Source organism: Limanda limanda, chromosome 8, assembly GCF_963576545.1.
Source record: "Limanda limanda chromosome 8, fLimLim1.1, whole genome shotgun sequence".
In the NCBI taxonomy this organism is placed as follows: domain Eukaryota; kingdom Metazoa; phylum Chordata; class Actinopteri; order Pleuronectiformes; family Pleuronectidae; genus Limanda; species Limanda limanda.
The window spans coordinates 25,411,507-25,431,824 of record NC_083643.1 but is presented as its reverse complement, the minus strand read 5'-3'; the positions used below and the strand labels follow the sequence as shown (position 1 = coordinate 25,431,824).

Genomic DNA, 20,318 nt, shown 5'->3' with positions numbered 1-20,318 from the left:
CAGAAACATCTGAATGATAATTCACTCCCCCTCGTTGCTCCTTCCAGTTTTCAGCAGCAACAAAGGCAGTGTACACTCGGCAAACAGAGACCTGTAATGTTTCTGCTCAGGCTGAAGGACAGAGTGATAAGCTTGGAAGGAGCCTGCAGTTGAGGCACTGGTTCTAAAGAATTCATTTGATGTGGGTTGGGGCCCCCGATCAAGCTGAAGGACATGGATAAAGAGAGAGATCTCTGTCTACCTTCTTATGAGCCTGCTTTCACCACATCCTGGGTCTGGATAAAAAATTTAGAGGTAATTGCGGTGGCAGTGGTTTCTGAAGTTTTTATGGATGTTTTTTACATAAAATCTTTAACATCATCCATTGCAAATGGGCAAGTTACAAACTTTACAGGGCAACATGTTAGTCTGCTGGGTTGTTAGTTATATAAAACATGATTTTTGGTGTAATATTCCTTCAGGCCAAAATTTCCACAACTAAGGTACACATTAGATGAAGTGAAGTCGGTAAGTGAGAGCTGAATTTGCAAAGTTGGAGGTTTTCCTATTGTGTTCAGGAAAGTCTGAGTTTTCTTGTAACAACATCTATTGGACATTTGAGAAACTGCAGCTGATCACACTGTGAACTAACACACACTGGCTTGAGGCTTGTTGGCTACAGATTGAGACACTTAATTATCAGACAAAGACCCAGGAAGATAATGAGGCAGAGACAAGAGAAATGGAGGGATAAGAGGAGCAAGATATCCCCCAGCAGGCTGTTCTCGTGGGGGTGCGGCAGAGGGATAGCAGGCTGAGGCGAGGGAGGTGGAGGGGGGGCCTGGGGCATCTCGCAATGAACCCCCGTCCAGCCCTGGTAGCACTGGCAGGTGAACTTGTTCTTCATGTCCAGGATGTCATAGTTGTTGAGGTGACCGCTGACGTGGAATTGGGGGCCCCTGGGTGTCGGCCTGCGATGGATGTTGAAGAAGCGTGGATTCAGGTGCAGGTAAGCGTTTGAGTCGAGGCTCTTGCGGACGCACCTGCCATTCTTCTTGCACAATGCTTTGCTGCACAACTTAGCAGCTGATGTGACATTGATAACATAATGTCCCAGAGGGCCGTCGATATACTTCTTCACTGTCAGACAGTTCCTCTGTAGGAGGCAGAAGGGAAAACACAATCATAAGTCCGTTAAAATGTATATTATATATAGCTATGTTTTTTAATTTCATACCTAACTACAAACTTTGGAATTCAGAGATTGCTCTGCCAAGGCATTCACTAGATCGGGATTTTCATTTGGATATGCATTTCATACATTCATTAATACTGCTTTTATTTTTTCTCTTTCTTTCTTGTCGTTCTACACAATACAGAGACGATGGGATGAGAGGTATAGCCGACACACTCTCTTCTAATGCTTCATTTTAAGCGCTTTAAGAAAATTTACCATAGAATTTTTATGTATGGGAGGGGTAAATTAATTTCATGTTGAAATATATTTAAAGACCTTTGTAGTCCATGTTGTTGAATAAAAAACAACTAAGCACCACTTAAGTCAATGCTAACTCATCATTTTGAAATATTTTTTGATGTTTACCATTAGTTACCATTACCTGTGTTCGAGAGTATTCTGATGATCCCCAGAGGACGACGCCTGATGCTCCCAAAGCGGCACTCTCCCCAATGGTATGAAGCAGGTCACTCTTAAACAGACAGATATTTTACACTGGCGAAATTAAAATTCAGCCACTCTCCCTGCTTTTTCACGACATTTATTCTACAATCACCTTCTACAAACACACTAGTTTCAGGTTTGAGGTTACTTTAAGAATTTTTATGGGCATTTTATTTAATTTAGTGGTTTTCTTCTTATTCAAGATGTCTTGTGAGCAGATGCCCTAAGCATCTGTCTTAAGACAAAAAACTTACCTCAGAAAGAACCACAAAGGTGTAGGCATAGAAAGGTCTGGAGTAGACAAACACAGGCAATGTGAAGTCTGTACGGGCAATAGACGCAATCCTCATGGCTTCCTTGACTCGATAGTGGACAAACTTGACAGTGTTCGGTGAGGACTTGAGCTCATAGTCAAGGTAGATGGATGGGTAGAGGGCTGAGCTCTCCTTCCACAGCCACATCAGGTGGTCATTGCGAACGTGCTCGACATTTGGACATTCGCCAGTGTACTGTTGTGGATGCTCCTTATACCCATAGTTGTAGCAGTCTGGGAACAGGTAAAACCCCCACAGCCCATTCGGCCTGCGACCCTCAGCCAGAGCTAAGGTCAAGTTCATAAAGTCTTGCCCGGCTCTTTCGAAACTTTCCTTTGCTTCTTTCTCTACCTTGCTCTCTGGCCAGTTTGGGTGAAGTTTCCGGATTTGTTCCTTGGACTTATTGCGGTATATGTCCTTGGAGCCCCAGTTTCTGACCCACTGTGGCCTCCAGTTCTCCCAGTCAATGACACCCAAGCCTCGAAAATCCTTGTGTGGGATAAGCTTGTCAATATCAGTCCGGGCCTTACTCAGGTGTTTGGAGATGCTCTGGTTCTGTGGCAACCCACCATTAATGGGGAACCCAGAGTTGGAGTAGTATGGGTAGTATCCCAGGTGGCTGTGATAGAATATGGTGACATTTGGTCCACTGAGGGTTTCGTTGTGGTTTGCTACGATATCAAAAACACTGAGGTCCAGGTCTACTTTGAATCGTAGGCGACAGGACTCCGTAGGTGCATTCCACACGACAACAAAAGGCCGATGGGGGATCAGAGGTGCACGGGCCGGCTTCATCTGGTCACCCCCAACTTGGAGCTTTACTCCAATGCCAACCCATAAGGCCATCGCAAGGAGATGGGAGCCCCATCTGTGCCATGGCCCCCGATTCTTCATGGAGCAATTAGTGGTCCTACACAGGGAGAGAGGAGAAATTACACATTTAGAGAGGAAATGAAGACATTATGTGCTTCAGTGAACATAGATAATAAAGCAGGCCTGTGGCAGGACACATGAGATGAAGTCACTGAAGTGAATGCTCCAAATTACACAATAGAGCAAAACACAAAGCTCCCCTGTTCTCTGATGGACTGGAATGGAAAAGATGCTAGTTCAAATCATAGATCAGCAGAGACATTGTGGACAGGAAGAGCAATCAGGATAAGTTCCCTCTTTTCCTTTTCTTCTCATCATTTCACATCCATTATAAGCAATGCTTTTACCAGGGTCAGACTGTGGGCTGGAATCTGTTGGCCCCTACAGTGCCCTGTACCGAAAGTAGTATTTTTTTATATATATAAACTAGTCACTGGCTAACAATACTAATAATAATAAGACAATTTGTTTTTTTATTTTCAAAGTATTTTTAATTTATTCAGTGATGTTTGGCTTTGCTTTAAAACTATAGAGCTAACAGTATCAAGGAACTACTCAAATGTGATAATTATTAAATCAGCAATTGTGCATGGAAGTTGGACATGTAATTGGCCCATCTGTGTAAAGGAAGGCCCTTCCATGGCCCTTGATTTAGAAAATTCCTAGACCGGCCAGTGGTCTGGTAGCAGTGAAGAAATTCAGAATGTGAACATCATATTCCTACTTAACTAGCAAGATACTCAGCGACATTCATTTAGCCATGAAAACAATGACAGGTCGGGTTGAGATCATCAACATATTTTTTTATACTGCTCCCAACCACTGCAACCACAGTTTATGTACTTGCTGAAAAGAGAAGCAACAGAATGCATTCAAATGAAATGCACACTCTGATTATAGAGTTAATTGATTGTTTTCAGCAGTTCTTCATGATATAACCTCAAAAAATGAATTGCTGTCTTGAAGCAGTATTAAGTAAAGTTACAGTTTAGACAACAGGATCCATACATTTTTCTGCTGTAAGTTTCACATAACAGCAGAAATATGTTTCAACAAAATGTGTATTTTTATTGTGGAACCATATCTATTAGTTTAAAGTATATTCTGTGTATACTGTCTTCTCAGTTGTACATACAGTACATAGTAAAACACATGTTAAACTGTCTTTTTTATCATTCTTCTGAAACTATTCCCTCAGCTGTTTATGTAAGAGCCTCCTAACACACATACACACACTGTCCCCATATAATTGCTATTGGCGCCCCCTCATATGCAAGCAATCCATATTTAATGTTTTCCAAAGTCGGGGGGGAAAAAGACATTGTGACCCAGCTCTTGGGAAACACGACCACTGAGGTTTCCTCCGAGGACGCAACGGAAAATCTCTCATCATTCTCTTTGCAGGATTGTAACCAGAGCAGGGTTGCAGGAAACCACTAGTGGGCTGAGGCGCTTACAATCATTTCAACTTTTCATTCATCTGAGGAGGTGCTGGCCCAGAGCTGAAGTTTTCTGATGACTTTAATGGCAAAAGAACTTTATGATCGCAGTAATCATGGATGTGGATCAGTGAGTGGAGAGCTGAAGGAGATGACAGTGAAAGGTTGAGGAGTTGAGAGTTTACATACTCACAAATAAATTGTCAAAATTTTCCCCGCAAAGCTTTTTAGGAGGGTTGGAATTCTTTAGAACTTCCCTCGTGTCTGCTTCAGCTTTGTGAAGTATTTCTTAAGGCTGTGTGTGTTTCATAATCCTCCCTGAGTTATGGTTATTCTGGTTATGCTGATCCAAAACAAACAAAGTGCGGTTAAGCCAGTCAGTCTGTCCACCAAACCATCGAGAGACCCAGAGCCGCTGGACCCCCCAAAACAAAAAGTCTGAGTCAAGACTGACACAGGAGACGCAGTTTGATGTTTTGTCTCACACAGAGACAACAAACCGGTGAAAAGAAGCTGAACTCAACTAATTGGATCCAGATGTGGACAGAGGGGGGTGAGCTGTCACACTGAGTTAACCATCCTAATGTTTTGCCACCATAGTTGGTTGGCTCTGTGGACAGCAGATAGTCAGTCCAGATTGACATATTTCAACAATTATAACTACTAAATGAATTGCCATAAATTAAGAAAAGAGAGGGATATTCAGGATAACCAGAAAATCCTCATCTCTTTGGTGACTGCTTCAGCAATATTAATGTGGACTACTAAGCAACTTACCAACCAGTCACACCAGCCTTCTGACTGGGCTGTTTACTTCCGTGTATCATATTATTGTTCTGAAAAATACATAATTTTTACCAGCAGAGGGCTGCTGAAGAAGCAACAAAGGCTCTCCAAGCTAGCGAACTTGCCAAGTCTATATCTCCCATGTCAGTATGAGTCTTAGAGGAATGGCGAATTGGCGAATTGGTTCTGAAACCCTCACAATCTCATCCTTCTGAACAAATGAAATGATTTGCTGACGTACCTGCCTGTCACTAACTGACCTGCCTGCCAGCGTCCTCCCTCTGCTCTCAATGCACATGACTGGAGTCTTCATCAGAATCAGAATCACGATCTGGTTTTATTGCCAAGCAGGTTTACAAATACAATGAATTTACTGTGGTGTATGCGTACCCCAGTTTGGAAACCGATGTTCTAGAACAATGAAGTTAAAAGTCATAATCTGTGGCAAGAACTTTTGTCTGCAGGCGTGTGTGTGCTGAGTAATCGATGATGTTGGAACATGGCCCCTGATCATTCCGCTCATTTTAACACTAAAGTCCTAACTTTGTGCGTCACGTTACATGTGTCTTATAAACTCTAGAGCTAATCAAACAAACACAAGGTATTATGGTGCTAGCCATCAAGTGTAGATTTGACAATGCACAGAGGATCATGACTCTTTTTTTTGATATTACACAAATATAGTTTGATGGAGATTGATCAAAGTAGACTGAAGTTACAGCAGTTAAATGTGTCACGTCGACCTGTTGAAATTTGACCCCAGAACACTAATATGGTGTTCAAAAAAAAATCACAGTTTACATAGGACTTCATCATCAATGCCTTTTACAAAGTTTTGACATAGTGGTTAATGTATGAGGAGGAATTAATCCAAGTGTAAGACGTGCAAAAAATAAGACATTTCCTGTTGCCACCCGGTGGCACTGTGATTTGAAGTCATGATTTCTGTGTAGATGTCATCAAGTAGGGACTCTTGTCATACACGTACATTTTGGATTAGATTTGACCATGTATGTTCGAGATACAACAACCTCGAGTTTTGATGGCGATTCATCAAAATGTGACGCCATGGTCACAACCTGTGAAGAAAACTCACCATCTTGTTAAGATGACATTCACTGAATTTGAAGTTAATCTGATGAAAGCTCTAGGAGGAGTTTGTTAAAATACACAATGTTTAAACCATAGATATATATAAAGACTAGATATCTCGCTCGACGGAGCCGGACGTCACCACATGGCGGCCATCTTGTTGCGGGAGGCTCTCTCACCCATAACATTGTGTTGGTAGTTGTAAATAACCATAACTTGCTCAATTTTCAACAGATTTTGAAACGGTCTGGTTTGTTATAAACGTCAGAGATGTAGTTATGACACTGCATAAATTATTACTTTAAAAAAAAAAAAAAAAAAAAAAATTAACATAAGTACACAGTGTCATATCTACATCTCTGACGTTTATAACAAACCAGACCGTTTCAAAATCGGTTGAAAATTGAGCAAGTTATGGTTATTTACCACTACCAACACAATGTTATGGGTGAGAGAGCCTCCCGCAACAAGATGGCCGCCATGTGGTGACGTTCGTCTCCGTTGGCCGGCAACGCGGCTGAGATATCTAGTGTTCATATCTGTGGTTTAAACCAGCCAAAATGGTCACTAAATCCAAAATGGCCGACTTCCTGTTGCGTTAATCAAATTGTTGGCTTTAACTGTGCACTTTTTTGGCCACATACTTAGTAAAGTTTGATAATAACTGAGGATAGTCCAACAAGTCCCAGATGAAAAGTCACCATGAGAACAAACTTAACTTTAATTGCATTGTAGAGCTGCTTATTCCTATTGTTGTAATTATGATGAGAAAAGATCTGAATAATATTTCTTTCTGACACAACATTGTTTTTATGTTTCTCTCGATGAAAGAAAAGACTTTAAGGATCAGGACAAGCTGATGTTCTTGACAAATGTAATGGTGGGAGGTTATAAACTGTGATCAAACTGATTTTGTGCCTGTGTTTGCTGGATTTGTATCTGCGTTGGCTTATCAGTGGTGCAGTGTGCGCAAATGTGGAGATGCTGTGTTCTGGGGTCTCCGGCTGAGTCTGGATGATACTTTTGATTCGTGACCAGCTTGCACAGTGTAGTCTGGAAAATATGAAGCCGGGCCTTGAATTAACAGTTAATGATCCAGAGTTAATGTCCAGCAGCCAGAAACACCACACATGATGGTGGTGGTGTGTGCATGGGTCTGTGTGTGTGTGTGTGTGTGTGTGTGTGTGTGTGTGTGTGTGTGTGTGTGTGTGTGTGTGTGTGTGTGTGTGTGTGTGTGTGTGTGTGTGTGTGTGTGTGTGTGTGTGTGTGTGTGTGTGTGTGTGTGTGTGTGTGTGTGTGTGTGTGTGTGTGTGTGTGTGTTATAAGGGGGGAGGGGGGGCTTTAAAACCTCAGAAACTCTGAGTCAGACTGCTGATTTTACTCCAAACATGTGTGGAGTTGCTTAATAAGTGAGCGGATTTAACACAGTATTCTCCAGACTAGATGTCTTCGTGGGTCTGATCCATAACGTACCCTTAAATAAAAGATACCTGATTATCTGTTTGAGAGCTGAGGAATGCCAGAGCTGGTCCCATTTGACTGGATGATAGTTAGACCTGATGCAAACTGTGATGGATGGGATCAGACCAAAACAGGAGCATGAATTGCCATCAAAGACAAAAGCAGCAAAACCAGACAGTTTTCCGACACTTCAGCGCTCACACTCTGAGCCTCATAAAACAAATTTTCTCCTGTTATTATATAGCAACCATGATTTTGTTTTCATTTTTTCAAGAGCTTGGTCTTTAATTTTTTGGAGGAGGACTTGATTTTCACATTCACATAAAGCTCACTTAAAACCCTGCACTTGCTCTCAAATAGCCCCTGCTTGTGTTCATATTTGCTCTGCTTCAGCTCACACTGTGCGCTTGCACCCAGACATTTTGTTGACAAACCTAATGCATTAACTGTATTTGACTTTTTCTTTAAAGTATAACTACTATGGATGCAAAAAAACCTGGATTCAGACACAAACATAATTGAAGGGATGTAATTGCACTGGATCTCTTACTGTAGGTCAGAGACTTCTTAAAATGCCGCATCAATGAATAAAGTAGAGTCTACACACTGACTCCAAACCACAAATGATCCATGTCAGGTCTTCATCCGCTCAAAATGCTTAAAAACGGCCACCACACCCATTTACAGTATATACGCAGCGATAGGCTGACGGGCCGCTGATGACAGGTGTGGTTAACCATCCAACCTGCCCGCAGTGATAAACAGCTCCAAGTTAAAAACAGTGCCAGGAGATACAACACATCTCAGTGAGTAGCAGTATGTCAACTTATCCACAATACTGTGAAGATATAATGTAGAAAAGGGGGAAGTTACAATGTACAAAAGGCAATCTGAAAAAAAACTACACACATGCATTGAATTTACTTTTAACTTTCAACAAGGTGTGTGATATTCAACTAAACAAGAGATATGTGGCTATAGCTTACAAATTCATCTGTGTGTTCAAAATAGCTCCTGATATGTTCAACATTCTAGACACAAATATAGCTGGGCATCCAACACGTCTTTAGTTTTGACTTCCACGTTTCAGCAGAGGAACTATCCTTTAGAGTGTGATGACCCGATGACCTTTCCTCTTGTGCCGCCCTCAGATCAAACTCTACATTTTTAGCTCCACTACTAATAGGACTAAATATAGCCAATTCATCAGGTGCAGTGCTCTTGTAAACCTGCTGGTTTGGAATGTTCTGTTCTCTAGTCCTGTGTTGATGCTCTGGAACTACTTCAGAATATTTCCTTGTCATTAGTGAGTTCTCCTCAAACAGCTCTACTATATAGTGACACTTGTATTGTTTGTGTGCTGTACGTTGTGTGCAGAGCTTTTTATATACAGTCTATGGTGCAGAGTGAAGTTCTTCGTACCTGGTTTATCTGCATTGAAGATGTAATATTTGATGCCAACTGCTGACCACTGCTGTAGTTTATCTGAGGGTGTGGAAGAAGACATGTTCAACTTGGAATGAAGGCACACTGTCCCGCCCCCACTGACTATGGAGCACTAGTTGCCACCAAACTCGGCACTGCACTTTCTAAGGCTATTTACACTTGACATGCCAAGTGAGAAGCTGAGGAGAAGAACGATTCGTTAGATTTGCATTCCACATACAGACAGACGTTTGTGGAATTGGTAGGTAGATATTGAGTAATCTGTTCATCAATCGGGGGGCTAGGGCGTTTGGTCTGTGTCACTCAATAACACAGGTGAACGATACATTTGCTGCTCAGTTTAAGCCTCAGTCAGCTTCAAACACAGTGCTTGTTGGTTTGTCGACACCTCAAGCAACCTCGTTCATTTGAAGCCTGGAGAAGCCTTTTTACGGCCCGTTGCACTCACACACACTGATTATATTTGGTTCATTTCCAGCTTTCAGCGGAGTCTTGATTACGTTCACATGTGTTTTTCAGGCTGTGGTCTCCCTGCTGCACTTTCCAGATGTGATTTGAATGGCTTTGATTAACACCAGCGCTCAGACACGTCACTGCTGCAACAACGGGAAACTGCCTTTTACACTTTTGCCTTCACAGATCAGTCATTAAGTCCATCTGTCCAACAGTCTGTCTGTTTATTTGTTTTTTTGTGGAACAGTTTTTCAAACATTACTGCTGCAATTAAACTCGACTGACCAAATGATTGATAGGAGGCAAAAAAACAGTATTTTACCGTGAGTGCAGGACCAGTCCACTTGTCAGGCTTGCAATCAGTTTTACAATAGATCACTAACCTGAGCATGAAATAAATATCACTCAAAGATTAGAACATCCGACCAGAACACCGTGGCAATCTTCGAGTGAAAGATTGTTGCCAAAACACAACATTAACAAAAAAAAAAAAGATTAATTAATAGAGGAAATTCTGATAGAGGTCAATGTATCTTAAGATTTAAATGAAACAAAACTGTTTTATGATGAATTTGACATACCTTTCCGTCTCTGCTGACCATGCTGCGAACCAAAGCCTCCTTTTTAAATGATTTCCTCACCTCTAGGGTTTTAGACAAAGATTGTCTGTCTGAAAAACTGCTCAATTGTCTGATTCCCCCTCTTTCAGGTCCCCTGGGTTTTATTGGGTCAGAGATGCCCTACCATTGTTGGTTTGGCCCCTCCCCAACTGTGTCCAATAGGACTCTGATTTAGTGAAACAAACAAGACAGTATACAGACGTGTATGTTCCCTGGATGTTGGCCTTCACAATATGAAGTTCACAGCAAGGAGGGTGTGATACTTCAATGTTTGTTTAAATTTTACATACTTTATTATTTTTCTGATTATTTATCTTTCGATGCCCTATATTGTATTGTCTGCTTTATGTAATTTTAATACATATTTTCTCTTATTTCTATTCTGTTCACTTTTCAAATTCGGATTCTGGTGTTCAGTCATTGGTATTTTCCTAATAAAGTACTTGTCTAAGTTAGAGTTCTTGTTAATGACGTTTCTAAGATGCAACAGACTCAAAAAATGTAAAAACTAAAGTTTTACAAATATTTCCAGGCGGAAAGTGATGTCAAACACATACACAACACCACGAAGATGTCAAGAGAGTTTGTGGTGATCAGAGCCAATGCCAGTGTTTGTGCTTCCTGCCTCTTTCTGCTGCACTTCCCTTCTCCAGAATCTGGAGGATTTGTTGCTGTTTTGAACACATCTGAACAGAGAATCTCCTGCTGTGTTATGAATGTGTGAATTGCAAACTAGGTGGGTTTTTATTTTTATTAAATTTCTTTTAACTGGAGGAAAAATACATTTTAAGTCAACCAATCATTCCTTTTTTCTGCCTATAGCCTGCACCAGTTGGGGCAGTTTGAGCTGACCCCATCTCCATTGATTATTGTGATTTAAAGAAAAAGATAAAATAACTTAAACTCCTTCTGGTTTGTTGTGGTGGTTTAGGTCACTTCATTCATCAAATTACATTGTCATCAACATTGTCCACTAATGATACAAAACGTTCATGATGTGTTGTGACTTTGTTTTCATTTGAATATTCTCTTTCTTCAGGAGATGTGGTGGCGAGTCCATGAGGGAGATCCAGCTCTCCCTGGAGGCTCAGTGAGTGACTGCTTACAGGAGTAACTTAAACTGAGTCAAATATGTATCCCACCATAATTATATACTAATGTGTCTGTGTCGTCATGAGAAGATTTTAACTAAAATCTGCCTCAGCTTCGTGTTTCTTGTCAAAGGAGAGACATTTTGAGTATAAATGTAAGTGTGATGCTGAGGAGTCGACCAAGCGCTCCTCAGTCTCGACTCTAGCAAAGTGAGTAACTTCACATCCATTGAAGGTGAATGATGCAGCTTTGGTTCGAGAGGAAGAGCGAGCTTTCCTCTGACCAGTTGTATGGGCGTTGGATCCTAGTCTTCCATGCTGAAGTGTCTTTGAGCAAAATGCCGATCCCCCTATTGCTCCTGACGGCTAGGCCAGCAGTGTGTAACCAATGTGTGATAAAGAAAGGGCTGCACGTAGATGCACTGTATGAATGTGTGTGTGTGAATGGCGAAATATTGTTGCTACATCCCCGCTACGTTTTCATTTGAAAATGCATCAATTCTGGTACATTTACACTTGTCCATTTGTGATCCAACCCTCTTCCTGCTGTCTCCTCCTCTGTCATCAGTGTTTTGATCATCCAGCTGAAGAGGTTCACCTTCACGCAGGAGCTGGAGGTCAATCTTGAGTCCAGCTGAATTGAACAGGTGAAAAATCATGTTCAGTGTCGTACTTTGACGGAGACATACACAACCTGCAGTCATATTTGTGTAGCTACCTCTATGTAACTGTTGCTCGACTCTTTGGTTGACATCATCAGCAATTTGGGCTCCAAAGCTAACTCTGGTAAGTGTTTGCTGATGTTTGCCAGCCACTCAAGCCTCAAGGTTTCAGGAACCACTACCTTTGCAGATGTGTGTTCTCTCTCAGGCCATTACATCTTTGACGGGATGTATCCGGTGACTCGACAAGGTTGGCTGATTGAGTCTGATTGATTGATTGATTGATTAGTTGAGTGAGCGAGTTAGAGAGTGAGTGAGTGTGTGTGTCTGAACTGTCTGTAATATTCCCAATACACAGATTATTACAAGAGAAGAAAAAGTGATATTTTTGTGATGAAGTCAGATTCTTGAAAGAACCATAGATTTAAAAAAAAAAAAGCTTAGATATAAGCAACAGAACATTTTGCATATCGGTTTGCAATTAGTCTTTAAAAACATGGGGTCTTGTGCCATATGTTCAAAACAGAGAAGGTCACACTTACCACACAACTAACTACACACTGTATCCGGCATATATGCTGTAAACCAATAAACCTTTTTATAAGGGGCTATTTTTTCAATCACTTTACCAGACATACTGCACAGAGGTTTTCATGGGTCCCATGTCTTAATTAAGGGGTCTGGTAGCCTCCAAAGTCCCCCTTGGTTACTAATGCCCAAAACCAGAACCCCTGATAAATCACAGAAAACAGTCATAAGCCGTTTTCAGAGGATCTCTGGAGAATTGGGTCTGGACTTTCTCTGCAGGTTGCCCTTTACACATGCACAATGCAGTGGGTGGTTCTCTGCTAAGTCACTATCACAATCCAAACAAAAAATGTCACAATTTATTAAGATTTTTTTATTCTCTAAGCTTTTTTACAGCAAAGGACCTTTTTCCAAAATACAGTATATTCAATAACGTTTGACTTTGCTCAAAGCTACAGAACTAACTACAAACAAGGGATATCTTAAATGTGCAGCTTTCTGAATCAAGGATTCTTGAAGATATAATTGTGCCTATGTGTACATTGTAGTCCCTTTATGGATCCTGAAAAAAAGATCTAAAATCTACCACTGATTTGAAAACAGGAAAACATGTTTGCCAGGAACTGTAAGAAAAACCTTTTTTAAAATTTAAAATTCAACTAGATTGCCATAACGCTATCAAATAAAATAGCAATTTTTTTTAAATTGTTCAATGTACCTTACCTGCCCCAGGATACTAGACTCTCAGGGTCTTCAGTGGCAGCCCGATTCTTGACACTGTAGTGACCTTGTAAAAGGTGTTGAAGTCAGCCAAGCATTTCTCAGCCATCTGCACAGCTTAGGAAACATCTGGAGGATTATAAATGGACTCTTATTACCACCGCACCTCTGCATCAGCATCTCAGAAATGTACAGAATCATCAGTTTATGTCTGCACCAACAGACTGAATCAACACAAAGGTTTACTTCCTAAAAGCCATACGCCCTATCACCTGAAGATGACTGTGACATGGTTTACTCTTGCAAAATATTAACTTACATTTAAATTGATATAATCTTGTATTAGATCAAATTCCTTCAGCTGGAGACTGTGCTGCAGAAATATGTGAACATAAGCTGTTTCTTCAGTGTGTAGGATTTACTTTTAGCCCTGAATGCTGTGCGACACAAGGCAAAGTTCGGGCCCTATTCATTTTCCATTTGGACTGACCTTTGTAACGGGGCAGACCAGCTAAAAGAAGATAGAGATGGAAAGTGTAATAGTAACTTGACTGAGTTTAGTCTTTCCCTGCTGTGATGGAAAAATCATAGTTGTGATTTCTTGGATATTTTTGTATGTCCTTTGCATCAAAGATTACAGATGACCTTTTACAGATACTGTCCAGTAAACAGCAATTCTATAACATTGGTTCCCTGGATTGAAACATCCTAGTCTCTTAACTGACCTTTTGTCTGAGATAAGTGATGAGACTGCAATCAGGCCATTGAATGAGCATTATCAACACTTCTGACCCACACATATGGGCTAGTAGTGGCCTAATAAACCTACTACTGAGTTTACAGCGAACATGGAATAAAACTGTATTCTTCCTCTCACACCAATTCGGACTGTGATCAGAACATTTAATTCTTTGTTATCCAATGCTGGTAGCCACAGAAACAGCTTCCAGGACACTGCATTATTTCCCACTGTTAGATCCTTATAATACTTTAATAGAATGTAATTTACAACACATTACAGACTGTTTCTTTCTGCACATATGCACTGTAAAACATGACACAAGTCAGAAGTTTTTGGACCATGCACCCTACATCTCACTTAAAGAATATTCATCACTTTAGACATCAATCCTTTATCAAGTTTATTTTATTTGAAAAAATCTGTATCCTGTTTTTATTGCGCCACAGAAAAGCTGTTCTACTTTGAAAGTTCTTACAATACAAATAACCTGCACAGTAATAGTTGTTGGCGAAACGTACTCTTTCCCTGGGGCCTGTTGTCAGTTTGTGTCTCAGGATCAGAAAACCATAGTTAACAGAACTCCATCAGAACTTTCACTGTTGGATCACTTTCATTCTCATTCTCTGTGCACAACAACCACTGTCTAATCATTTTACATCAACCGATTGAACTGGTGCTCCTGAGCGATGCTGCAGCACAAGCAGGAAATCGGACGACCCCACCGCACTCACACAAACTGCACCACCAACAGCCGCTTGGTTTCATAAGGCTGACTATGGTGGAGGTGAAGCAGTTCCTGTCAGCTGTGGAAATATTGGAAAAGCTGAGTAGAGCAGGTGGATGTTAGTTCTAGACACTCAGAGCTGTGGGAACAAGAGTACTGGCCGGCATCCACACAGCTTTTTCATCAGTCCAATATTTATCTAGCACGTGCTAACATGCAAGCTTTCAGAAACTTCACACCTGCATTAAGCTGAATTATTTGTGTGCAGACAGCACGCAACCTCATAAAAACTTCAGATATGAACAAAGTCTAGTCCAGGGGTCGGCAACCCGGCGATTGTGAAGCCGCATGCGGCTCTTCAGCCCCTCTGCAGTGGCTCCCTGTACAGTGCTGTGCATGTTGCGCATCTTTTTCGCGAACAGTGAACTTAACAAATCAGTTTTCATATGATGAACATCATGTTCACTTTCATTTTTTAAATCATCATCGTATCAGGCCGTCATGAAGTACAAGTAGCGGCCAAATATGTATGTGTGGGCACTCCCAGACAGTGGACACACACACAGGCCCCGGGGCTCTGCCCCCCGCTCCGCTCACTCGCTCAGAGAGGCACACAGTGAGATCAGAGCTTGTTCACGTGACTGACCGGCTGCTTCCTAACAGCAGAAACAGTGAAAACACAGAGTTTCGATGGTCACAGCTGCTCATTGATCAGCACCACAGCTTCTTGATCAGAGCAGAAGCTGCAGGTGGTTTGTACCGAGCCTCAGTTTCTGTCTCCAGTCTGACCTGCTCTTACGTTTTTTTTTCACTGCCAATGATGCAGGTTTACCTGTATGCTTGATATGTGGCGAGGAATTGGCAAACAACAAAAAATGTAATGTTTAAAGACATTTCCAGAGCAAGCGCACAGCCTCTGCTGAAAAGTACCAAGCTGAAGATGAGCGAAAAAAATCATAGTTCTGTTTTTCATTTATATCAAAGAAGGCTTACACATGTATTTTGTTCTCCTCTTCATAAGAGTTTGGTGTTTTCCTTTTTTGTAACAGGTAAAAATAGCAATAAAATGTCAACAGTTTTTTTATTGTCGTTCTATAATTTAATAAATGCAACAAACTATAGTTTTTATATATGTTGTATAACTATATATAACTGTATAACCTGTGTTATCAAACATGTTTTGCAGCTCCAGACAAACTTAATTTGGGGGAAGAGGGGGCAAATTGGCTCTTTCGTTAGTAAAGGTTGCCTACCCCTGGTCTAGTCAAACCTATCGATCCAAGACTGTTCAGACACATTAAAGCACTGTAAACGTTCCTGAAACACACACATAGCAGCTGCACTAATGGAACTTTTTCTACATATTGATCTATTTTGTCTAAATGCATTTAAATTATGTGTAACGTCTTGTGTTTTCAGTGCTTTTAAACATGTTTTGGGTTTTAGAGAGGCAGTAGTCGTCTTTTTTTTTGTAGTCTTTTCTTCGCCACTTTGTTCTTTAATAGTGTATCTCAGCAAATATGGTCAGAATATGTTCAAACAATAACATGTTTTGGGGCACTGCACAGCTGATCTGGTACAGCCGGGACCCCATGTACTGAGGCATCGCCAGTCCACATTCAACCCTTTGCGGTGTTTCCCTCCCCTTTTCACACTTACACGTTTTACCTCTCCTATAAAATACAGGAGAAAGAGAGTTTGGACAAAATGTCCTTATTGGAAGTCAGTAGTATTACTGTTGTTTTCCATGGCTGCACGCAAAGGTTGGATGAAAGCCAGCCATCATTAGGAGAAGAGACCTGTTCAGACAGTTTCCTTGAAGACATGCATGAGTTGTCGTCTCTACAGGTGATAGAAATATATTTACAGAAAGACAAGCCTTTTAGAGAGAAGTACCTTCCACACGCTGGGACAATGACTGCACATCTGTTAATGAATGTCTGGACAGGAAGCAACACAGACAGACATGATGACTCCCATTATATTGTGCTGCAGCCTTTTTTATTAGATTATATCGGCAGGCAGCAAAAAAAAAAGAGCCCAGGTTACATCTGGGCAACAGAAGAGGATTCTGGGTAGAAGACATTACAGATGCTCAGTCCATTTGTCTGAAGATCTGCCTGGTCAGATCAATGGTTTGTTGTTCGGATCTTGGTTGCATCTGGAAACAAATGAAAGACAGAAGAATGTTGTTGTCAGCAGTAATAAATAAAATCATATTATTATAATATTAAATGGTGTACAAAAAACACATGTGGCTCAAAATAGCACCCACTTAAGTCTACACCAATAAAGCCTGTACAAATACAGTAATAATAATGTAATAAAATCAAATAAATGCATTTATGAATAAACAAATGTAACGAAAAATGTGTCTGACCACATATGTCAACAACAAACACATATAAAACTGATTTACTTGCACCTACAGGGGTGCAAGTAAATGACTAACTTATCTCTCTCTCTTAGGGAATACAACTGCAAAGTACAAGTTTAAATGAGTTATTACCTTAAGTGTAATCTTCAGGCTAATTTGTTCCATCTGTCCCAGCCATTATCATAATTTTATTGATTACAAATATATTTCATACTGCCACATACCTCATAGCTTTTGTCACCGTCATTGTCATCCAGCTGATCAGTTATCAAATCTTCTGAATCCGTGTGACATCCATCAGCCAGCTGTAAATCTGCTCCTTCAGATAAATCTATTGAAGGGCCTTCTTCTTTTGTGCAAATGTAAAATCTCAGCCACTTCAGCCCAGTTTGTTCATAGAGTCTGCCAACAGTATCATTAAGGGGAATTTTGTGTCTTTTAAAATCACACACATGGAATGTAAAATCAGCAGCTTGCCCTTTTGTTGAGCGCCCATTTGGAAAAAAGAGGTCCTTCCCTATGTCCAAAATCTGTGCAACAGTTGTCGTTTTGTCCACACTCATATGCCTTGTTCCTCCACCATTCCTGGTTCTCACTTGCTGGTAGTCATTACTGCCAAAATGAAGCCATCCAATTTCAATCTTCCTTGAGGACTTTCCTCCTGCAGCATTTCTTTGTCTTGACATCCCCTCACCTGTCTTTTGAAACACACCTTTTGTTTTTGCTTTCATTTTGCGTGTTCCTATTTTGTCCCTTAGTCTTTGTAAAACTGTCTCCTTCTCTGTGCTGCATTGAGCGGTCTCTGTTTCTTTACAAAATGAAAGGACAGCTATCCGGTCACCGTAGGATGTGACATATTTGGCCATCTGGTCATCACTCATCATCTGTAACACTGCCTTGTCAATCTGCAAACATAAAATATTAGAAGACATTTTTGAGATGCTTGCTTTGAACATGAATGATAAACACACACACACACAGATCCAAAGCCATAACCCTCCCCTTTCAAAACAGTGTCACTACAGTGTTTCAATGCACCTGGACATAGCTGGTATTACAGTAATGTAACAGAGATGCTAAATAGAAAGCTGGCCTACTTCACACAAAGTCCATTACATCCATTTCAAGCAGAAATCTAGTTTTTTATTTAATTGGGTGCAGTTTCGAGTTTAATAGTAAATGAACACCCCTGCAAGTGACAGTACATGTATTTATTCTGCTGCAGAAATGTGTTGATGTATTTTTTGGTTTTGTTTAGGTCTGACAAACACTAGATTATGAAAAAAAATAAGCTACGGTTAAATCTATGCTATGCAAAGCTTATTCATTACTAGGACAAGCAAGATGAAAACCTAGCTGTTTAAGACACTTGTACCACAGTACGTGACACACTACACGCATTATTTTCTTTTTCGTATTTGTATTCATGTGATAAACCTGGTGGTCACGATACAGTTTCGTTGTATTTCATTGTTCCAGCCTCTACAGAATGCACAACTAGCCATGGCGTCCATAGTTACTATGGCTACAGTATGCACACGTAGCTCTACATAAAGCAAAGTAAAATGAAACGCCTAACGACACAACGTTATGGTCGTAGGACTAACATTAGAGCCTTTTTATAACCAGTCTATCATAGACTGTACATACAAACTGCTTAGAGCAGGGAAGTAATGAGCATTAAACATTAGCCCTAGCTTATACCCTGTCACTGACTCGGGGTCTGATATGATATAAGCCCACCTTGTCTCTCTTCATTCGATTTATGTCCTCTTTTGGGACCTCTCTTGAATTCAAGAAGCTCTCCAAGTCGTCTTCCATTGCTCCTCTTCCTTCATCAACAAAACACCGGTCTGGTCCAGAATACTTTGTTTGCGGGATCTCGCAAAACTTTCGCGAGATCTCGCAAAAGTCCGTCCTCTTTTTTTTCCACCCATCATTTTTCCCCCCCCGTGTCCCCTGGGGGGCTCCGTATCATTCAGTTATGTGGCAGTGTTCTATTAACCTATTGCATTTATCCAACATATTACTCCAAGACTAATTAAGATTTTCAAAATGTTACAAGACATATTTAAAAGCCAAAATATAATTCTGTTTTATTGCAATGCTTCAAACAAATATGTACATGTATTCCTTCAAAATATGTTAACGCTTACCTTTCATCAGTTTGAACATGTCCTCACTGAGGAAGGGAAGCATAGGTTTGTCCGTTTGGTAGGCGGTGAGGAAAGGAGTGACCTCTCGTGCAACGCTATTGAAGATTTGCACTTTCACGGTGAAGAGTGGATCTGCACAGCGGTCCTTCAGAGCCTCAAATGACTTCACCTTTTCCTACCATCTCAACGTAGGCTTTTACGTGCGGCCAGAGCAGCATTCCTCGTTCCGACACGTTGACATTTTCAATCCATCGGTGATTACAAAATCGTAGCATGTTGGTGCTGCAACCAGTTGCCGTCACAAAATCTTCATGACGAGCCGGGCAGTCGTGGAACAGCCAGTAAATGCTGGAGAGTGCGTGTTCAACTTCCCAACCTGAATGCGTTGTGGAGTATATGCAACCCACACGAACCAATGTTGACAAGCGACTTTCTCACATCCTTTTGCACACTTGTCTGGAGTATTTCGAACACTTTCCAGTTCACATCCGGGCCGTCCATAGAGATTTGGATAAGGTTGGTGACTCCAATCTCTGACAGCAGGTTAGTCATTTTCCCAACGACATCAAGCGCAGATGAATGGCCCATGAACTCAGAGCCGATGTATTTGGTCTTCACATTGGCGCCATCCCATAGCCTCACATGCAAATCCATCTGTTTGGACTGTAAATAGTGGTTCAGGCTTTCGTCAAACAGCATCACATTGGCCCGTTGCTTCCTCATGTCCAAATCTCTAACATTACATTGTTTTATTTAAGTATGCGTACTATTAGTGATAAAGGCTACTTGTTTTTCTTATGTCTTTAGGTTTTCACCTATGGGATGGCAGTGTAAGATCTGCAAGGCTTTGTCTGCCACAAAGGGAAATCTACTTAAGCACTACAGACTGCAACACGCAACATTTGGTCATGGGCAATCCCAGCCGTGTCTACATGTAAACTGCCCTTGCACATTTAAAACACGGAGTGCCCTTCACACCCATTTGTCCAGATACCATACAGCTGAAAGTCTAGAGCCAGGAATCTGCTCTGCTTTTAAGTGTTTAGATTGCGATGCTTGTTGTTATACAGAGAAGGACTACTTTCAGCATATTGGAAATCATCTAAAGAGCCACAAAACTGTCTTTTGTGTATTTGAAGGATGTAACTTTAGGACAAATATATACAATACATTT

At 40.9% G+C, this 20,318-nt stretch overlaps 1 protein-coding gene across 1 annotated transcript; it reads right to left on the bottom strand.

Annotated features, from left to right (window-relative positions):
* Window positions 1-655: 655 nt before the first annotated feature.
* Window positions 656-19,867, bottom strand: hyal6 (hyaluronoglucosaminidase 6). The gene is made up of 7 exons (XM_061077278.1): window positions 19,583-19,867; window positions 19,145-19,319; window positions 9,048-9,110; window positions 7,655-7,730; window positions 1,915-2,884; window positions 1,599-1,688; window positions 656-1,135 (listed from the first exon to the last, which is right to left on the bottom strand). Exons 1-7 carry the CDS (start codon window positions 19,865-19,867, stop codon window positions 656-658), a joined length of 2,139 nt encoding a protein of 712 aa, XP_060933261.1.
* Window positions 19,868-20,318: the final 451 nt, after the last annotated feature.

What these genes read in the sequence shown, in the direction of transcription:
- hyal6 (XM_061077278.1), bottom strand. Translation starts at nt 19,867, where the DNA reads ATGAGGAAGCAACGGGCCAATGTGATGCTGTTTGACGAAAGCCTGAAC. An exon ending in AGACAAGTGTGCAAAAGGAT is followed by an intron (nt 19,320 to 19,582) that starts GTGAGAAAGTCG and finishes TTGAGATGGTAG; the next exon opens with GAAAAGGTGAAGTCATTTGA. An exon ending in CAGAATACTCTCGAACACAG is followed by an intron (nt 1,136 to 1,598) that starts GTAATGGTAACT and finishes TGCCTCCTACAG; the next exon opens with AGGAACTGTCTGACAGTGAA.